This window comes from Schistocerca cancellata, chromosome 1 (genome assembly GCF_023864275.1).
Source record: "Schistocerca cancellata isolate TAMUIC-IGC-003103 chromosome 1, iqSchCanc2.1, whole genome shotgun sequence".
In the NCBI taxonomy this organism is placed as follows: Eukaryota; Metazoa; Arthropoda; class Insecta; order Orthoptera; family Acrididae; genus Schistocerca; species Schistocerca cancellata.
Window position 1 is genome coordinate 1275021051 of NC_064626.1, and position 15856 is coordinate 1275036906.

General features: G+C 41.4%; 1 protein-coding gene across 1 annotated transcript in view; it reads left to right on the forward strand.

Annotated features, from left to right (window-relative positions):
* LOC126146144 (snake venom 5'-nucleotidase-like) overlaps positions 1 to 15488 on the forward strand; it is a 115468-nt gene extending 99980 nt beyond the window's left edge. The window contains exons 8-11 of the mRNA XM_049915606.1: positions 12796 to 12954; positions 13468 to 13677; positions 13773 to 13937; positions 14617 to 15488. Of these exons, the coding sequence (XP_049771563.1) occupies positions 12796 to 12954; positions 13468 to 13677; positions 13773 to 13937; positions 14617 to 14726 (644 nt within the window). The 3' untranslated portion in view covers positions 14727 to 15488. The remainder of the gene's footprint in view (positions 1 to 12795; positions 12955 to 13467; positions 13678 to 13772; positions 13938 to 14616) is intronic.
* Positions 15489 to 15856: the final 368 nt, after the last annotated feature.

The window sequence follows — 15856 nt, forward strand, 5'->3', positions numbered from 1 at the left end:
GGAACGTTCGTTGCCAATGGCGGTGGCCAAGGTTCAGTGGCACAGCAGGTTTGGTTGCAGGAGGGGGCGTGACCGAGTGCGGAGCTGGTGACGTCCCAGCTGCTTGTTTACTGCTTCCTGGAGCGAGCGGAACAGTCAGTACAGTACGGCCCCGGCCATGGGACAAAGAGCCTGAACCTGAGACTTGCCAGGTAGGCAGTGGCTGGCGAAATAGAGCAGTGATGCATTATGTAGTTTGTCAGCAATTGTCATTTGTTGCTCGACAGGTTCAGGAGACCTCTGAGCCAGAGCAAAGCGGATGTGAGGAGGTAGTTTATCTGAGCAGATGGCAAGGAGAGCTGTGTGGGAGAGTAGATCGTCACTGACCAGGGCCAGAAGCCGTCTCCAGAGTTGGGAAGATTTGTCATTGCCCAGTTGCTCAATGTGGAGCACTTGCCGTATTGCTGTCTCGGTGAGTGTACCGGGTAGCTGAGTCCGGGGCATCAACCAGGTCAGCAACCGAGCCCTCCTGGTCGTGCAAGTGGGTAATAAGGCACAGAAATCTAGTTGATTCGTCAAGTTTGAAATGGTCGAAGACTTCGTCCACAATTTTGAACCAGGTTGTTGCCCTGTCGGGATTGAACAGCGGCAGCGTCGGGAAGCGTTGTAGAATGTTCGGAAGAACAGGTTGAGTTGAATTCGTCAGGGCACTGCCTGAAACGAGCTGCTGTTGCTGCAGTATTCCAGGAGAGTGTGTCTCCAGGGTATATGGCGACGAAGGTTGGTCTGGTGGCAGCATGAAGGTGACACATTGTGGTTGAGCGTGATCTGTCATGACGTGGAAGTGCATTGTGGGTGAGACACCATAATGTGTCAATTGCAGTTGCGGAAGTTCAACACGTTGCGGGTGTGTTCAGATTGACGTGTCGTTGAAGACCGACGCGGATGAGGCACCGAGATGTGCTGAGAATGGAAGCGGAAACTCGACTGGAGCCGGTGCGGGGGCGACAGGTGAGAAAAAGTTCAAAGTTTGAAAACGCGTGCCAGTCCGCAGAAAACTCGACGTGCAATCAGAGTCGGAGCCACCTGTGTTGCAGGGAGGCAGCAGAGGTGCGAGCTGTCCAGAAGCACAGTGAGGAAAATGGTGTTGAACGTCGGCCGGAATGTGTGAATGTTCACTGTTCATAGTCACTCCACTCAAAACGGTGTGTGGATAAGGTGAATGTCGTGGCACAAAACATTGAGGCGTAGCATTGGGACGGAGGTGGAGGTCAGGCACAGATAACAAGTTATTGTTCCTGTTGCAGGCCAAGGTACTGAAGCAAGAATACATGTGTTGATGCTGAACAAGGCAGGCACGGGTGTGGTCGGATGCTGAAGCAGTTCCGGCCACGTGGCAGGAATCCACATGGTACTGCATGGATTGCGGCGTGGCAAATCATTGTCCTGGTGGTGGTAGGTTGTCCAACGAAGCATTTGCAGAAATCGGCATTGGTCCCACACTGCACGGAGATCCGTAAGAGGTAACTGCACCGTCAGTGAGGGAGGGCACATCTGGTGGGAACAAAGGAGACTGATAGCAGGAGTCATGCACACATGCACACTCCTAACCTCACTTATTGTTGCAGGCACGAAAAGGTCCGGCGAAATCGGCGTAATCGTCGAGTGAGATGGAATCGTGTGGCAGTTCTGGCAGGTGTACATCGGCCGCAACACGATGCATGTCGATCTCAAAATCCGGCGTTAGGCCAAAGGCATTGTTTGAATGTTTTTTTGATGTAATACACACGAAAAAAACTGGTGCGGAGGCCGCGGACACAGTATAATGGTGAAAACGTAAGATGTTACAACTCGGGGTCACCAGTGAGGTGGATGTCCAAACAACACCTTATTGTCAGGAGTTCATTTATTCACCTCTTTGCACAACACCTTATTGTCAGGAGTTCATTTATTCACCTCTTTGCACAAGCAAGACTTACAAAGAACTGGATGACAGAACTGCAAAAAAATAATGTTTGGCTTAGTTCAAAGACGATACTCAGATCAATACCTCATCGGTGCCAGAAGCTCACATCAGTAGAAAATCTTAATATTCATGGAGGAACACTTCCATTTCAACCAGAGCCTCCTCTCTCTCTCTCTCTCTCTGTCTCTCCCCCCTTCCCCCTCCCTCTCCCCTTCTGTTCTTCCTTCTCTCTCTCCTCTCCATCCCCCCCTCACACACATAGTCCCCCCCACAAATACACACACGACGATTAGAATTTCATCGTTATGCAATCTTATTTTTGGTACAGAGAGAAGCCGTTTCTACAACATTCATGTGCCTAACATTACTGGAACTTTTCAGGTGGAGATTGCAACACAGCACACTCAAACTTTTAGAAAGATCCCCCCTTTCATGAGGGACATGAGAGAAACACCTAAAGATGGCACAGACATTTGGCTATAGCATAATGACTACAGAATGAGTGGTGATGAGGTGGTATCAGGAAAACATTTTGGCAAAAAGAGTAGGCACAAGGTCTTCCAGAAGAACTACAACATGACAAGACTTTAGGATTGTGCTATTGGCTCTGAAGAAGGGACAGGTGGTGGAAGCAGAAATCTTGGCAGATTTTAGGTACAGAGTGTCACCACAAACCCTCTACAAGAGATTACTGGAAGCCTGATTGAGATTTTGAGCTTTCATATGTCACTGACTGCTACACTATGCTACAAACAACAAAGGCTCACATAATTTAGAGCCAGGACCAACTAGGATATTGAGTGGCATTCTGTGGTGTTCAGCAATGCCACCCATCAAGCTCATCTGGTGTGCAAAGCTAAGCTGTATACTTCCATACCAGCCTCCTACCAGCAGTCCTAATGAAATGACACAGGAGGTGTTTCAGCCATTGCAAAAAATTTCTCAAGATGAAATTCAGAGCCTTTTTGGTTCCATGCCTCAGTGAATACAAGGGTATACTCATGCCTCATGGGGGGGGGGGGGGGGGGGGGGGGAGGGGGGGTCACACCTCCTACTGATTAATCGATACATCTGTTTAGAATTGCAAGAAAGTGTAATATTTGAATGCTCATTATGTGATGAATGTCTCCACATGTTTGGACTGATCCTCCATTTAGTTAACACTTTCCAACCCAGTAGATCATTACCTGTATTCCTACAGCAAACATGCTCTTGCTTTAGCCAAATAACAATACCACAAACTTATCCTCTTCCTGCTTAACAATAAGTACTGCTCCTACAGACCTCACATTAAATTTTCCCAACTCTGGTTGCACCGCTCTTTCTACCAGTCCTCAGATTCCAGAATGTTCAGTCCTTAGCTCGTATCCTCCTTGTCCTTGACCAACAGATTACATCTGCCAACCACCAATCCCAAAAACTGCATTCTCAATGTAATTCTTCTTGAAGCCATCCATAAATCTGAACAAAATTACTCACATTAGCTAAGTAAGTATCATAGCCTGCTAATCAAATTTAAAATATCTCAAAAGCCGTATCCCTCTCCCACAACTACCATTCACATCACCACTGCCACCACCACCACCACCACCACCACTACCACCAGCACCAGCAGTAGCAATACACAACCAAAGATCCCTCCCAAACCTGAGACATCTGTTCTTTTCTTCAGTGCCACACCAAATACAGTCACACTACACTAGTCAAGGACCTCAAATGCTAATTGGAAATACCACTTCAACATTCAACCCCAACCTACAACCAACAGAGTGAACTTCAAATGCTGCCTAAATCAGTTCCAAGTCCAGTTCCAAAAGTCCCCCTTCTCTTCTGCAGAACCACCCTCTTTGGACGTTCAAAGAATTCCTAACTTCCAGCATTGTCGCACAGCGTCCCTCAGAAACATCATCGAAACCTTGAACTTTACTCAAACCAAATACTAAGCTGTCCCTGACCTGAAGACAGACCACTCTATTATCATCCTCCCCTGTGGAAAAAGGCCCCACCACTGTGATATTTTACCATGAGAAGTAATTGACAGACGGGCTTTGACAACTCTTCGATGTCTCAGCATACAAAACTGTTCCTGACAACTCCATTCCTTCCGTCCACACTGAGATGCAGAAAATCTTGGAAACCCCCGGCCCCCTCATAAGGACTCACCACTATTTCTATATACACTGCTGGAAATGGAAAAAAGAACACATTGACACCGGTGTGTCAGACCCACCATACTTGCTCCGGACACTGCGAGAGGGCTGTACAAGCAATGATCACACGCACGGCACAGCGGACACACCAGGAACCGCGGTGTTGGCCGTCGAATGGCGCTAGCTGCGCAGCATTTGTGCACCGCCGCCGTCAGTGTCAGCCAGTTTGCCGTGGCATACGGAGCTCCATTGCAGTCTTTAACACTGGTAGCATGGCAGACAGTGGTGCTAGCACTAAGTAGTCCACCGGAAAGTATGGACACTCGCCATATACCGTGTTGGCCGTAAATGCATCAATGTCACATTTGAACACTGTTTGGAGGCCTAAGAGAACCGAGGGAGGTGGGCCGGTCCACTTTTCTTGGTGACACTTTAGTGATGCCTTTAAGGTGCTGTGCCACTACTGTATCTACATCTACATCTACATCTACATCTACATCCATACTCCGCAAGCAACCTGACAGTGTGTGGCGGAGGGTACCCTGAGTACCTCTAACGGTTCTCCCTTCTATTCCAGTCTCGTATTGTTTGTGGAAAGAAGGATTGTCGGTATGCTTCTGTGTGGGCTCTAATCTCTCTGATTTTATCCTCATTGTCTCTTCGTGAGATATACGTAGGAGGGAGCAATATACTGCTTGACTCTTCGGTGAAGGTATGTTCTCGAAACTTTAACAAAAGCCCGTACCGAGCTACTGAGTGTCTCTCCTGCAGAGTCTTCCACTGGAGGTTATCTATCATCTCCGTAATGCTTTCGCGATTACTAAATGATCCTGTAACGAAGCGCGCTGCTCTCCATTGGATCTTCCCTATCTCTTCTATCAACCCTATATGGTACGGATCCCACACTGCTGAGCAGTATTCGAGCAGTGGGGTGATAGCTAGTTGTGTGGTGTTATTGAAAGATGCATAGTTTGACTAGCTCCTGGAATATGATGGAATGAAACTGGCAACCTTGATTGGTTGTAGTTGGGAGCAATCACTCAAAACACACAATCCACATACAAGTAAATGTTTTGCACTAGTTTTAGCTGAGGTAAAATGTCAGTAATAGAGTTGCCTCCATCCATCTTGTATGTTTGTCCATGGCAGTGGACAAGTACCTGTGTCAATCTGACAGTGGAAGAGTGCCGACCAGTTTGATGTGAACATAGGTGAATCTAGCTGGTGCACCCTATAATTTAGTGATGCCAATGTGTACTTGATGCTATACTCTGTTGTCATGGGATGCAGGGACATGCCCACAAACGTGTGTCCTTCTTTACAGAGGGCCACACAAAGCAGTCTGTAAGCAACCTGATTGTAGTCTTGTCCCCTGGTTGAGATAGTCTGTGGATGCTATTGAAGGCTGTCTCGCATAATTTCTGAAAAATGTATGGGTGTGGTTCATTCTGGGAGAGCTCATGCCACAGCTTTAACTTTGAGCTTGCCACAGGAATCTGACTGAGGTGTAGCCCTGTGGAGAAATCCTTAACAGTGATTGCAGCTGTGGATCTGTGCCCTTCTCTGCACTGAGTTCACTCTAGTCTATAGTCTTCCATCGTGCCACAGTTACGAGGGAAGCTGTCCGCCAAAAAATTGTTGGCACCTTTTCATTGCAGATGTCAGTTGTAAGTTGATTTATGAACCCAGTATGGAACTGTCTAGGTGAGCACTTCTCATTAACATTCTTGAACATGAAGGTAACTATTTTCTGGTCTGATAAAAATAAACGTTTGTCGAGCTTTGATTTGAGATCAAAAGTATCTGACTGTGTCGTGAACTGTGAACAGCTCTCTATCATGTGCACTTCCAGGCTGCTTGCATCATTTTTGAGAAGAGTTATGTTGGCCAACCTGTTGGTGGAGTGCTGTGCCAGTTCCTAACTGAATCACACTGATAATCATAGTCAGGTGAATGTGAGACACAGGACAAATGAGAAGCACTGCTAATTTATGCTCACCTGGAGACTGCAGAATGCCTTTTCCATCTGGGTGTCCACTTAACAGGTCACCATCATATGGTGTCACAGCCTGTGAGCACATCCATGAGAGGTGCCTGTACAGCTGCCATTACCTGAAAGTACCTCTGTTGCTGATAATCTGTTGGTTTTGAGCAGGATTTTTAGTGTTGCAGTCTTCTCTTTCAATGGCATGTCATTGGCCAAAATGGTTTGGCAAAGGAAAGTGATTTGAGCATTTCCAGTGATGCATTTGTCCTCATTCACAATTATTCCATGGTCAAACACTACCACATTTCACACACATTAAAAGAATTTTTGGTGGCCAGCTCGTTCTGTTCCCTCCATGAGTTTCTCAACAAGTGCAGTATACCATTTTAATGAAAATTTATTATACTTTAATTTTTGACAATACTTGGTTTTTAACAGCCAAGTAACTACCTACTGTGTGAATGATGGATGTATGGAAAGCAGATGTACGTCTTAAGTCTGTAAATAGTGGAAGTTTAATTTTAAATCTTGTACATAATCTGACTGTTCTTAACTGAGGATCATTGAAATGAATAATTTACTTTAATTTTTGACAATACATGGTTGTAATAGCCAAGAAACTAGCAAATGTCTGAATGATGGATTGAATGAAAGCAGATGTAAGTATTAAACCTGTAAATATTAGAAGTTTAAATTTAATTCATGTACATAATTGTACTGTTTATTGACTGAGGGTCATTAAAATTAATGAATCTCAAGTTTTTCTAATTACATTTTTGTAATGTGTTTATCTGACGTTTTCCACACCCAGGAGGATTCCCTCTTTTATGGGTCTAAGGAATGAATAATTAATCTAATCTAAAAATTTAATCTCATGCTGTTCATGTACTTTATTGTCAATAGAGAACACCAAAATGTCACCCAAGTAAGCAAAAGAAAATGGAAGTCCTTTCAATACGTCATCCTGTTGATGCAGTATTTTTAAGGGCTAAAAGCATGAATAAAAATTCAAATAAACAAATGATGTGATCACCACAGCCTTCTGGATGCCTCTCACCACTAATGGTATTTGGTTATCTGCTTTTCAATTGACAAGGGTGCTGAAAACCTTTGCACCACCTAAGGTGCACATGAAGTTCTGTACATTGGGCACCAGGCTCCCGTCTGCAATTGCTCTTGTATTTAAAGAATAGTAATTGCGACATGGCCCCCATGATCTGCCTTCCTTGCAGAAGAGATGTAGGTGGTTGATGACCACGGGCTGTCAGACCCACAGATGATCCCAAGCTGAAACACCTCCTCAAAAGTTTCCATTGTTTCCATATGCTGTTGAAGTGCAGTTCTGCATGCACGTAATGAGATGGGTTATCTTGCTGTGGTGCAGGTGTGATGCACTGTATTATGCTTGATGCCACTGTAGTGAGCCTGCATCTGTAACTTGCTTGATGATTTTATTGCACAGCTCTCAGGTGTCCTCTTTATAGGAGCATTTCCGCATTTCAAATAGGCAATTACAGTCTTGGCCATCACTAACTCAGTTTCCATGTGAGATAATTTTGCTTTCATGTCCTGGTTTTCATTGCAAATATCTTCTTTGTGTTGTATTACATGATCACACCTTGCTGTCGCAACACGTGGCTCAGCTTGTAAATCAAAGCACTCCATTGTCAGTTGTGTGGGGTTTTTAATATTGCATGCTGAAGAAGCTGTGATGTGCTTGTCAGAGGCATAGACATGTCAACCCTCTGTAATGCACTGTAAGCAGGGAGACTTCTGGCCCCTTATACTGCACTGTTCTCACTTCTGTCCAGCAAGTATGTTCTCTGCAGATCACTGTTAGTGCAAAGTGTGTGACAAAGTCAGCGGCCAAAATAAGCAACATCAGCAACTACAAATGATCAACTGGAAGGGTTGGAGAGACCGACATTGAAGGTGAGCACTTTGTGGCCATAGGTGCTGATTGCAGAGTTGTCAACTGCTTTAAACCGTGCCTGAATATGTTTGTTGCCTGGTGCATAGCTGGCAGGCAGTGTACCAAAGTCAGAGTACATCTCTCGTGCCTGTATGCCTGTCTGATACATAAAGACCTTTAGATGCATTAGTATGTAAATGTGGAGATAGCTTGTTGAGGGTAGTGTGTAAATGCTGAACTGCTACAGTGTACATACTGGTTATTGTGGTTCAGACTGTCTCTGAATGTTTATTGACATTCTATGCATATGTTATTGTACTGTTGGCACTTTCTGTCGGATGTGCAGACTGTCGTGCCTAGTTCAGATTGCAGTTGCCATTTGGACAACAGCATGGTGAGGTACACTTTACAGCATTTTGGCAGAAATGTCTGTGGCACCAGCTACCCCCTGGATGTTGTTCCCCTGTCACCGTAGTCCTTGTGATGGTGACACCAGGTTACACTGGGCCTATGGTTGACTGTTGGTACCCCACTGTTACTGCTGCGTCTGCACCTGTGCTGCCAACACTACTATTGTGGTTCATAATCTCCATATTTCCTCAGAAGCACTTGTGGGTGTAATTACAGCCCGGGTTCGGTCAGGCAGTCCGCCAATGCTGCCACAGCCACTGTTGCAGGAAACTATGAGGATTATACAGAACCTATCAATGACCTATAGCCATTTGTTGGGTGATTTATTGTCATATTCTGCCAGTGCTGTGCCAGTAGTAGTTGCTGCCAAACGCGTAGCAACACAATGTTGGACACTGTGGAGCTGTTTACTGAATTACATATATGTCGCGGGAACTCTGATGGGGTTCTTTCATCACTTTTCCTTGTTGTATCACCTGCCTGATTTTGAGGTCGGTGGATTCTGTATAGCAAACAATCAACATACTTTTAGCTTTTTGTAAGCTCAGTCTCGTGGAGCATGCACAATAATGTCCAAACCCAATGCTGTAGTTTGGTGTTCCAAATTATTAATCATCAGAGCAAATGTTTTGTTGTTGTTGGTCATTACTGTAGACAAAATATGTTTTCCATTACTGCAGTCCAAGTTTGTGGTTGGATGGGCATAAATGATGGAGCCTGTAATTGAAGGAGTGGTGCAGACGAACTGGGGAGCAGAGCCTGTAATTGCAGGCATGTTCCAGATGAAATGGATCCATTGGATGAATAGTTTGTTGCTCCAAGCTGTGGTCACACATGGACGATGTCACCAGTACCGTTAAAGTTCTTGAGGCTGATATAACCACATGCTCAATTTTTGCAGGAAAATTCACTGCACCATGGTTTGGAACTGACCAGGTCACCTGCATTTGTGGTTCCATTATAGAGTTTATCATTACATGTGGTCATGACATGGAAGAATTTACATGGACCAACAGAGTTTTTAAGTTCGATTTTACATTGCCTTCCACTTTAGCAGTAGCATTCACTGCACTGTGGTATGGAGCTGGCCATGTTGCCTGCATTTCTGGGGTCTTTACAGAACTAGTGCTGTTTTCATTACACTGCACAGGGTTCATATTCTGTGGTGAGTTCCAAAACTTGTATGTCATTGCAGTGTTGACTGATGTTGTCAATGGTGGTGAGGGATAGCTTGTTGTCATCCGCCATCATTTGAGTATGTATTTCACTGTTTGTCAAGGACACTAGTCACAGAAAGATATGAACATTATTAAGGGCCAGCAATTATGTAGTGAAATAGGCAACACAAATAAATTATGGTATGTACCCCTTAAGGGTGCAGAATTAACTTTTATTCATCAATGAAAGCTTACAATAACATTCAGTAAAGAATAAAGCGAACTGCACTGAATTTACGAGACCACAGCAAACATCAGAAATGCATGTCATGAGTGCATATCAATAGTCTCACGGCACACAAACACAAAATACATTACTGCTGAAAGCATTCCGTTGTGCTTTACTCTCAGTTCAGTATGTTTTTTCTTGTGTTGCCCACCAATATAAAAAACAACTAAAATTGTGAATACAGAAACCACAGCATGAATTGGACAGATTGCTATTCACCATACAGAGAAGGCACTGATTGGCAGACAAGCACATTTAAAAGTAGACTGTTGAAAAATATTAGCTTTCAAAGTCTTTATTAGATGACAGACAAACACATATGCCCAACTCACACACATGCATGACCACTGTCATCTTTGGGTGTTGTGACCTGCAACATAATTAGTTGCTCCAGTGCTTCCATGACAATGATTCTGTCAGCTTTACTACACTTAAAATTCTTATGAATACCTTTTATTCATTTTCATGGAGATGGGAGATTGATTAGTTGAAGAGAGAGGGCATCTAAGGCCAAATAATGTACCAGACATACAACGTTTATCTTTCATGTATTTTTTGAGACACATACCATTCTAACACTCCATTAAGTACATAGTCCAGTCGCATCAATATGATCACATTTATGTTTGCCATCAACGTTCAATAACCACTCACAGGTGGCAACACTGGCAGTGGAGGGTATATAAGCATGTCAGAGGGATGCAGCAAACAGTGCAGTCTCTGCTGTAATGCAGAAACTCTAACATAGCCACCTTGTGATTAATTAATTAAACTCCATGCTTATAGAAACTGATTAACTTAATAACAAGTTGCTGTCAATTTAAGTGAACTTTAGAAGGCTGACTGCTTAGATCTTATAACAGAAATCTCCAGCATGTTGTAGAAACTGTACATTGGGGTGCTTAATCCATTTCCAGATAGTCCTGAGAACTCAACATGTGATGCTCTGATGTTTTAAATAAAAGTAAACTCCAGCGAACCTTCCTTTTGACAGCCTATATTTTCTCAAACAATGTAATTACACAGACCTCCCATTACAGATCAACGACAACCCATAACTTGTTTTTTATTTAACATGCAGCACTGCTTATATACTTGCTTGACAGTACATGCTCTTTTGGTGTTATTGTTTACAAAATAGATCTATCAAATTACAGTTAGCAGTTTAGAAGGCTACAAAATATTCTGTTATCACAATTCTGAAGTAAACAAATGTTTGCTTATAATGAATATAGTTTCAAGTATTGGATTTTAGGTTTTGAGACCAAAATAAAATGATGAAATGTGGTTAACAATGCTTGACACAAAATTACAGTTACCTTATTAATTACTGAATAACCTATTGTGCTAACGTAAATAGGAGAACTTTACAGACTGTGGAATTAGATTACAAGCTTCACATGTTATACAAAAACTTTGTTTAGTCAGAATCTCCAAAACGTCATTTATTTATGTCTGAAAGTTTTAGAAGGTGTAATTACAAAATTAATTACAGGAATTCTGAGTCTGGCATCTTTAATAACATGATTCTCTAAGATCCTACACAAATTTGATCACATCTGATGTCATGAAACATTTTGAATTGTTAATTTGGCCTTACATGAAATAATCAAATTTTAGTGATTAATTTGCTAATTAGTTACAAGCTGGAATTTGATACTGACATTATCATGAGATCTTCACTTATTGTTTTCAAAAATTACATAATTAGTTTTCTCATACCCATTATCAAATTGCTGATTCAGAAATAATGCATTACTGATAATTACAGATTATGGCTAATTACTTTTACCTTGTAGGCTGATAAGCTAAATTGATATGCTACATCATGTACATAATGTATGTATTAGCATATGAAGATAAATTATGAAGCAAAAGATATTTCATTACATAATGAATGTAATGTGGATTGGGTGGAACACTGAGGAACTGTCTTGTGTGGTACTGAACAGTTCATAAACAGTCCCTCACTAAGTCCTATTACAAAACTGAGTGATTGATCTGATGCCCAAAAGGGCCTGATCATCACCTTTCAGCCCAAGGGTAGAAGCATTTCCAAGACGGCTAAGTTTGTTAAGTGTTCATGTGCCTCTAAGGTTAAAGTATACCGTCTAAGGCAAAATGGCACTATCCAAAACCAGCAGCACGGCGACTGTGAGAAACTGACTGCCCAGGTGTGTCAAGGGGCTACCACAGTGTCTCCTCAATGACCGTGCAGTGAATGTTATTGCTTATGGGCCTCCACAGCAGCTACCTAGTTCATGCATCCATACTGACTGCTGTTCATCAGTGATATGCTCCATCAGACCGATGGCTGTTGGCAGGTGTGGCATGAAATGTCTGAAAGCAAATGCCCTGCTCATGTTATGGCCTGGGAAATGTTCTCATGGCATTCCCTGCATGATCTCATCATTCTGCAAGGCACAGTGGATCAACACAAGTATGCACCTGTCCTTGGGGACTATGTACACCCCAAAATTCAGTTTGTTTTTCCTCGGTCGGATGGCACCTACGAGCAGGACAATGCAATGTGTTACACAGCTCACAGTTTACGTGTGTGGTTTGAAGAGCACAAGGGTGAGTTTACAGTACACCCCTGGCCACCAAACTCCCTGGATTTAAACCTAATTGAGAATCTGTGGGGCAACTTCGACGGGGCTGTTCGTGCCGTGGATCCTCAGCCGAGAAACCTAGCACAGCTGGCCGTGGCAATGGAGTCCACATGGCTCCACATCCCTGATGTCTTTAAGTGTTCCGTGCTGCAAAAGCTGGATATTCAGGCTTCCGACATTTGGTCACCATTAATGTAACTGGACAGTGTAAATATCTGTTACATATTCTTACATGGACCGAATATTATTGGATCAAGTATATTTATCTCATCAACATCTTTAATGTTTACAATGATATCTTTTAGTAGTAATAAGCATTTGCACGATTTCAGGTAATATCAGTGTGGCTGATATATATGGGATCTTTGAGAATGATTCTTACATTTATTCTGTAACGCTGAATGGGCAACAACTGAAAGAAATGTTTGAAGAGGCAGTGTCTGACTATAGGTCACCCTCTGAACCGATGAAAAATTTCCTGCAAGTATCTAGTAAGTAATATTCCCAGGTAATTCATACTGAAATATTTTTCAAACCTGTAACAGGGTCACTTTAACTAATTAGAATTAAATACTGATACAGGCATAAGGCATACATATTTGTGATTCATTCATGTATTACTTTTTAAGTGGCTCTTCTATTTTATAATGTAGACTGTTTCCTGCAAAACAGCCGGCTGGGGTGGCCAAGTGGTTGTAGGTGCTACAGTCTGGAACCGCGCGACCGCTACGGTCGCAGGTTCAAATCCTGCCTCGGGCATGGATGTGTGTGAAGTCCTTAGGTTAGTTAGGTTTAAGTAGTTCTAAGTTCTAGGGGACTGGTGACCTCAGAAGTTAAGTCCCATAGTGCTCAGAGCCATTTGAACCTGCAAAACACTATACGTAAGATTACAGTTTACTATGATGCCCTTACTTTGGGCCTAATTAATTTTGCCTTTTATTTTAATCATTGCATTAATGCATTATTAGCACAGTAATTAATTCTCCTTCTTGTTAATATTTCAGGTTACCTTCATGCTACTTACAACCTGGAAAATAAAGCAGGGGAAAGAGTGAAACAAATACAAATATTTAATATTAGTGACCCTAGAGGATTCAACACTGTGAATCTTAATGATGCAACAATTAGTTATAATGTAGCACTTCCAAAATTTGTTCTGGAAGGAAATCACTTCTCATTTGTTAAGAGTGAATCTTTGAATCCTAAATTTTATAGTGAGTATCAATTCTGATTCTAGTATGAAACATTTGAAGAGTACTTTTGTATTGAAAACTTTATTTCATTAGTTAAATACACAACTTCTCTGCAGAGTTTACATTCCTGGATAGTTTGACTGACTACATTTCATGGAAAGGTTCACTTCAAAGCAGTGCTATACCTGTTATTCCAACAGTTGGTGAGAGAATTAAATTTTATAAAGGAACAAACAATTCTGGAGAAACCTGCTATAACAATACAGGAGAGGTTGTAATAAGTAAGTAATTCTATTAAGTTTTCATTCAACTTTTATTTAGTTAATTCATATGTGAAATTATATAGTTATAGAAAAAGAAGGAAGGAAGGAAGATCAGGGTTTAATATAATGTTGATGAGTCAGAGAGGATGTCAGAGATTTAGCATGAGATTGGATTGAGGAAAATGTGGGGAAGGAAATTGGTTGAATCCTCCTCAAAAGATCCATCATAGCATTTGTCTTAAACAAGATGGAAACTATGGGAAACCTAAATCTGAATGGATAAGATGTAATTTGAACCAACATTCTCTGGAATGTGAGAGGCAAATAAGTCATAATGAAGTACTTGACAGCAGTAATAATTTTTTGGTAGTCATATTTGATATTCTCTTATTCTGAGGTCAGTTTTATTTGTAATGGAATGCATTTAGTATCTTCCACCTGCTGGGATAAAACTTCAGTGTTGTATACCGCATTCGGTTTTTGCTGTAGCTCCTGATATTTATATGGGTAATTCAAGATAGTACCACTGCCACAGATTATGTATTCATACAATGTGATGTTAAGTGATCCAATAGAAAACTCAACATCGGTGCAAATTAAGCATATTTTAAGTTCTAATTTTACTTTTATCATAAAAGAATCATGCTATTTATTTAAAACTGTGAACATCTTGAAGGACCATGTTCTCATTTTCCAGTTACTCTGGTAATAATTGTGGTAATAGCTGGTGCAGGATTTGCTGGCTGGAAGTTCCTGTACCCTAAATATAGAGCAAGGCGAGGATCAAGGATAGCACTGATTATGTGATCCTGGAAAAAAAATTACAGTGTGGCTATAATGAAGACAAAAGACTGTTATGACCATATACAAAAGAAAGTACCTGATGGTTTTTAATGGTTTTAAAGATGTAAAGCAGAGCCTTGATTAGATTATACTAATATCACTTTATTGGAATATAAAACACTGTTTAAATTTATGTTTACATTTATCAGTTATAGCAAAGATAGCTTTATCACAAAACTATGTGAAAACTATACATTTTGTTTGACAAATATGAAGACACACACACACACACACACACACACACACACACACACACACACACACACACACACACACACACGAGAGAGAGAGAGAGAGAGAGAGAGAGAGAGAGAGAGAGAGAGAGAGATCGTTTGACTTAAGGAATATTAGATTTTTTTCAGCAAGCTAGTACGTCCTCACTTTGAGACTGCCTTGTGAATAAATTTATAAAACCAAACAAATGCATACTGATAGCAATCCTTTTGCATCTCCCTGTTTGAGAAGTAACTCAATATGCCACACATGTTTTCAAGTGTTATACTGTTGACTGATTATTTTGTCTGTCTAGTAATATGTCGAATGTACCTCTATTGTCTGTTGACATGTATCTCTATTCACAAACATATTTATTCCACAGACAAAATGCAGTTGCAAAATCAAGAAACTTTTGTCAATATTACGTTGCCAGTATCTAACAAAAAATGTTGTTATTGTGAACTGTTATCTCAGTTATTGTAAATAATCCTGTATTTCATTCAATACACTTTTTACACTGCTGTTGTATTCTGATCTTGGCTTCTCATTTACTTGTAATAAGTTTCTCTTCAAATGACAGTATTTCTGCCCAGAGCTGTATGTTTTTATGTGGAAACTAACCCACTGGTTTATTTATCACTGTTATGATGTATATGACAGATATTATTATTATTTTTTTAAATTTATTTCATGTTCCATAGATCTTCTATTGTGAGCACATCACATGAGATGTGGAACGAGTCAAACGTACAAAACAACAAACATACAAAAAGATATATAAGATGTTCTACATAACTGCATATAGTTAGTACAAAGTTTAGAGGAAAAACAGATATTGTACATATAACAGCAGATTTCTTTGAGTGTTAATACAAAAT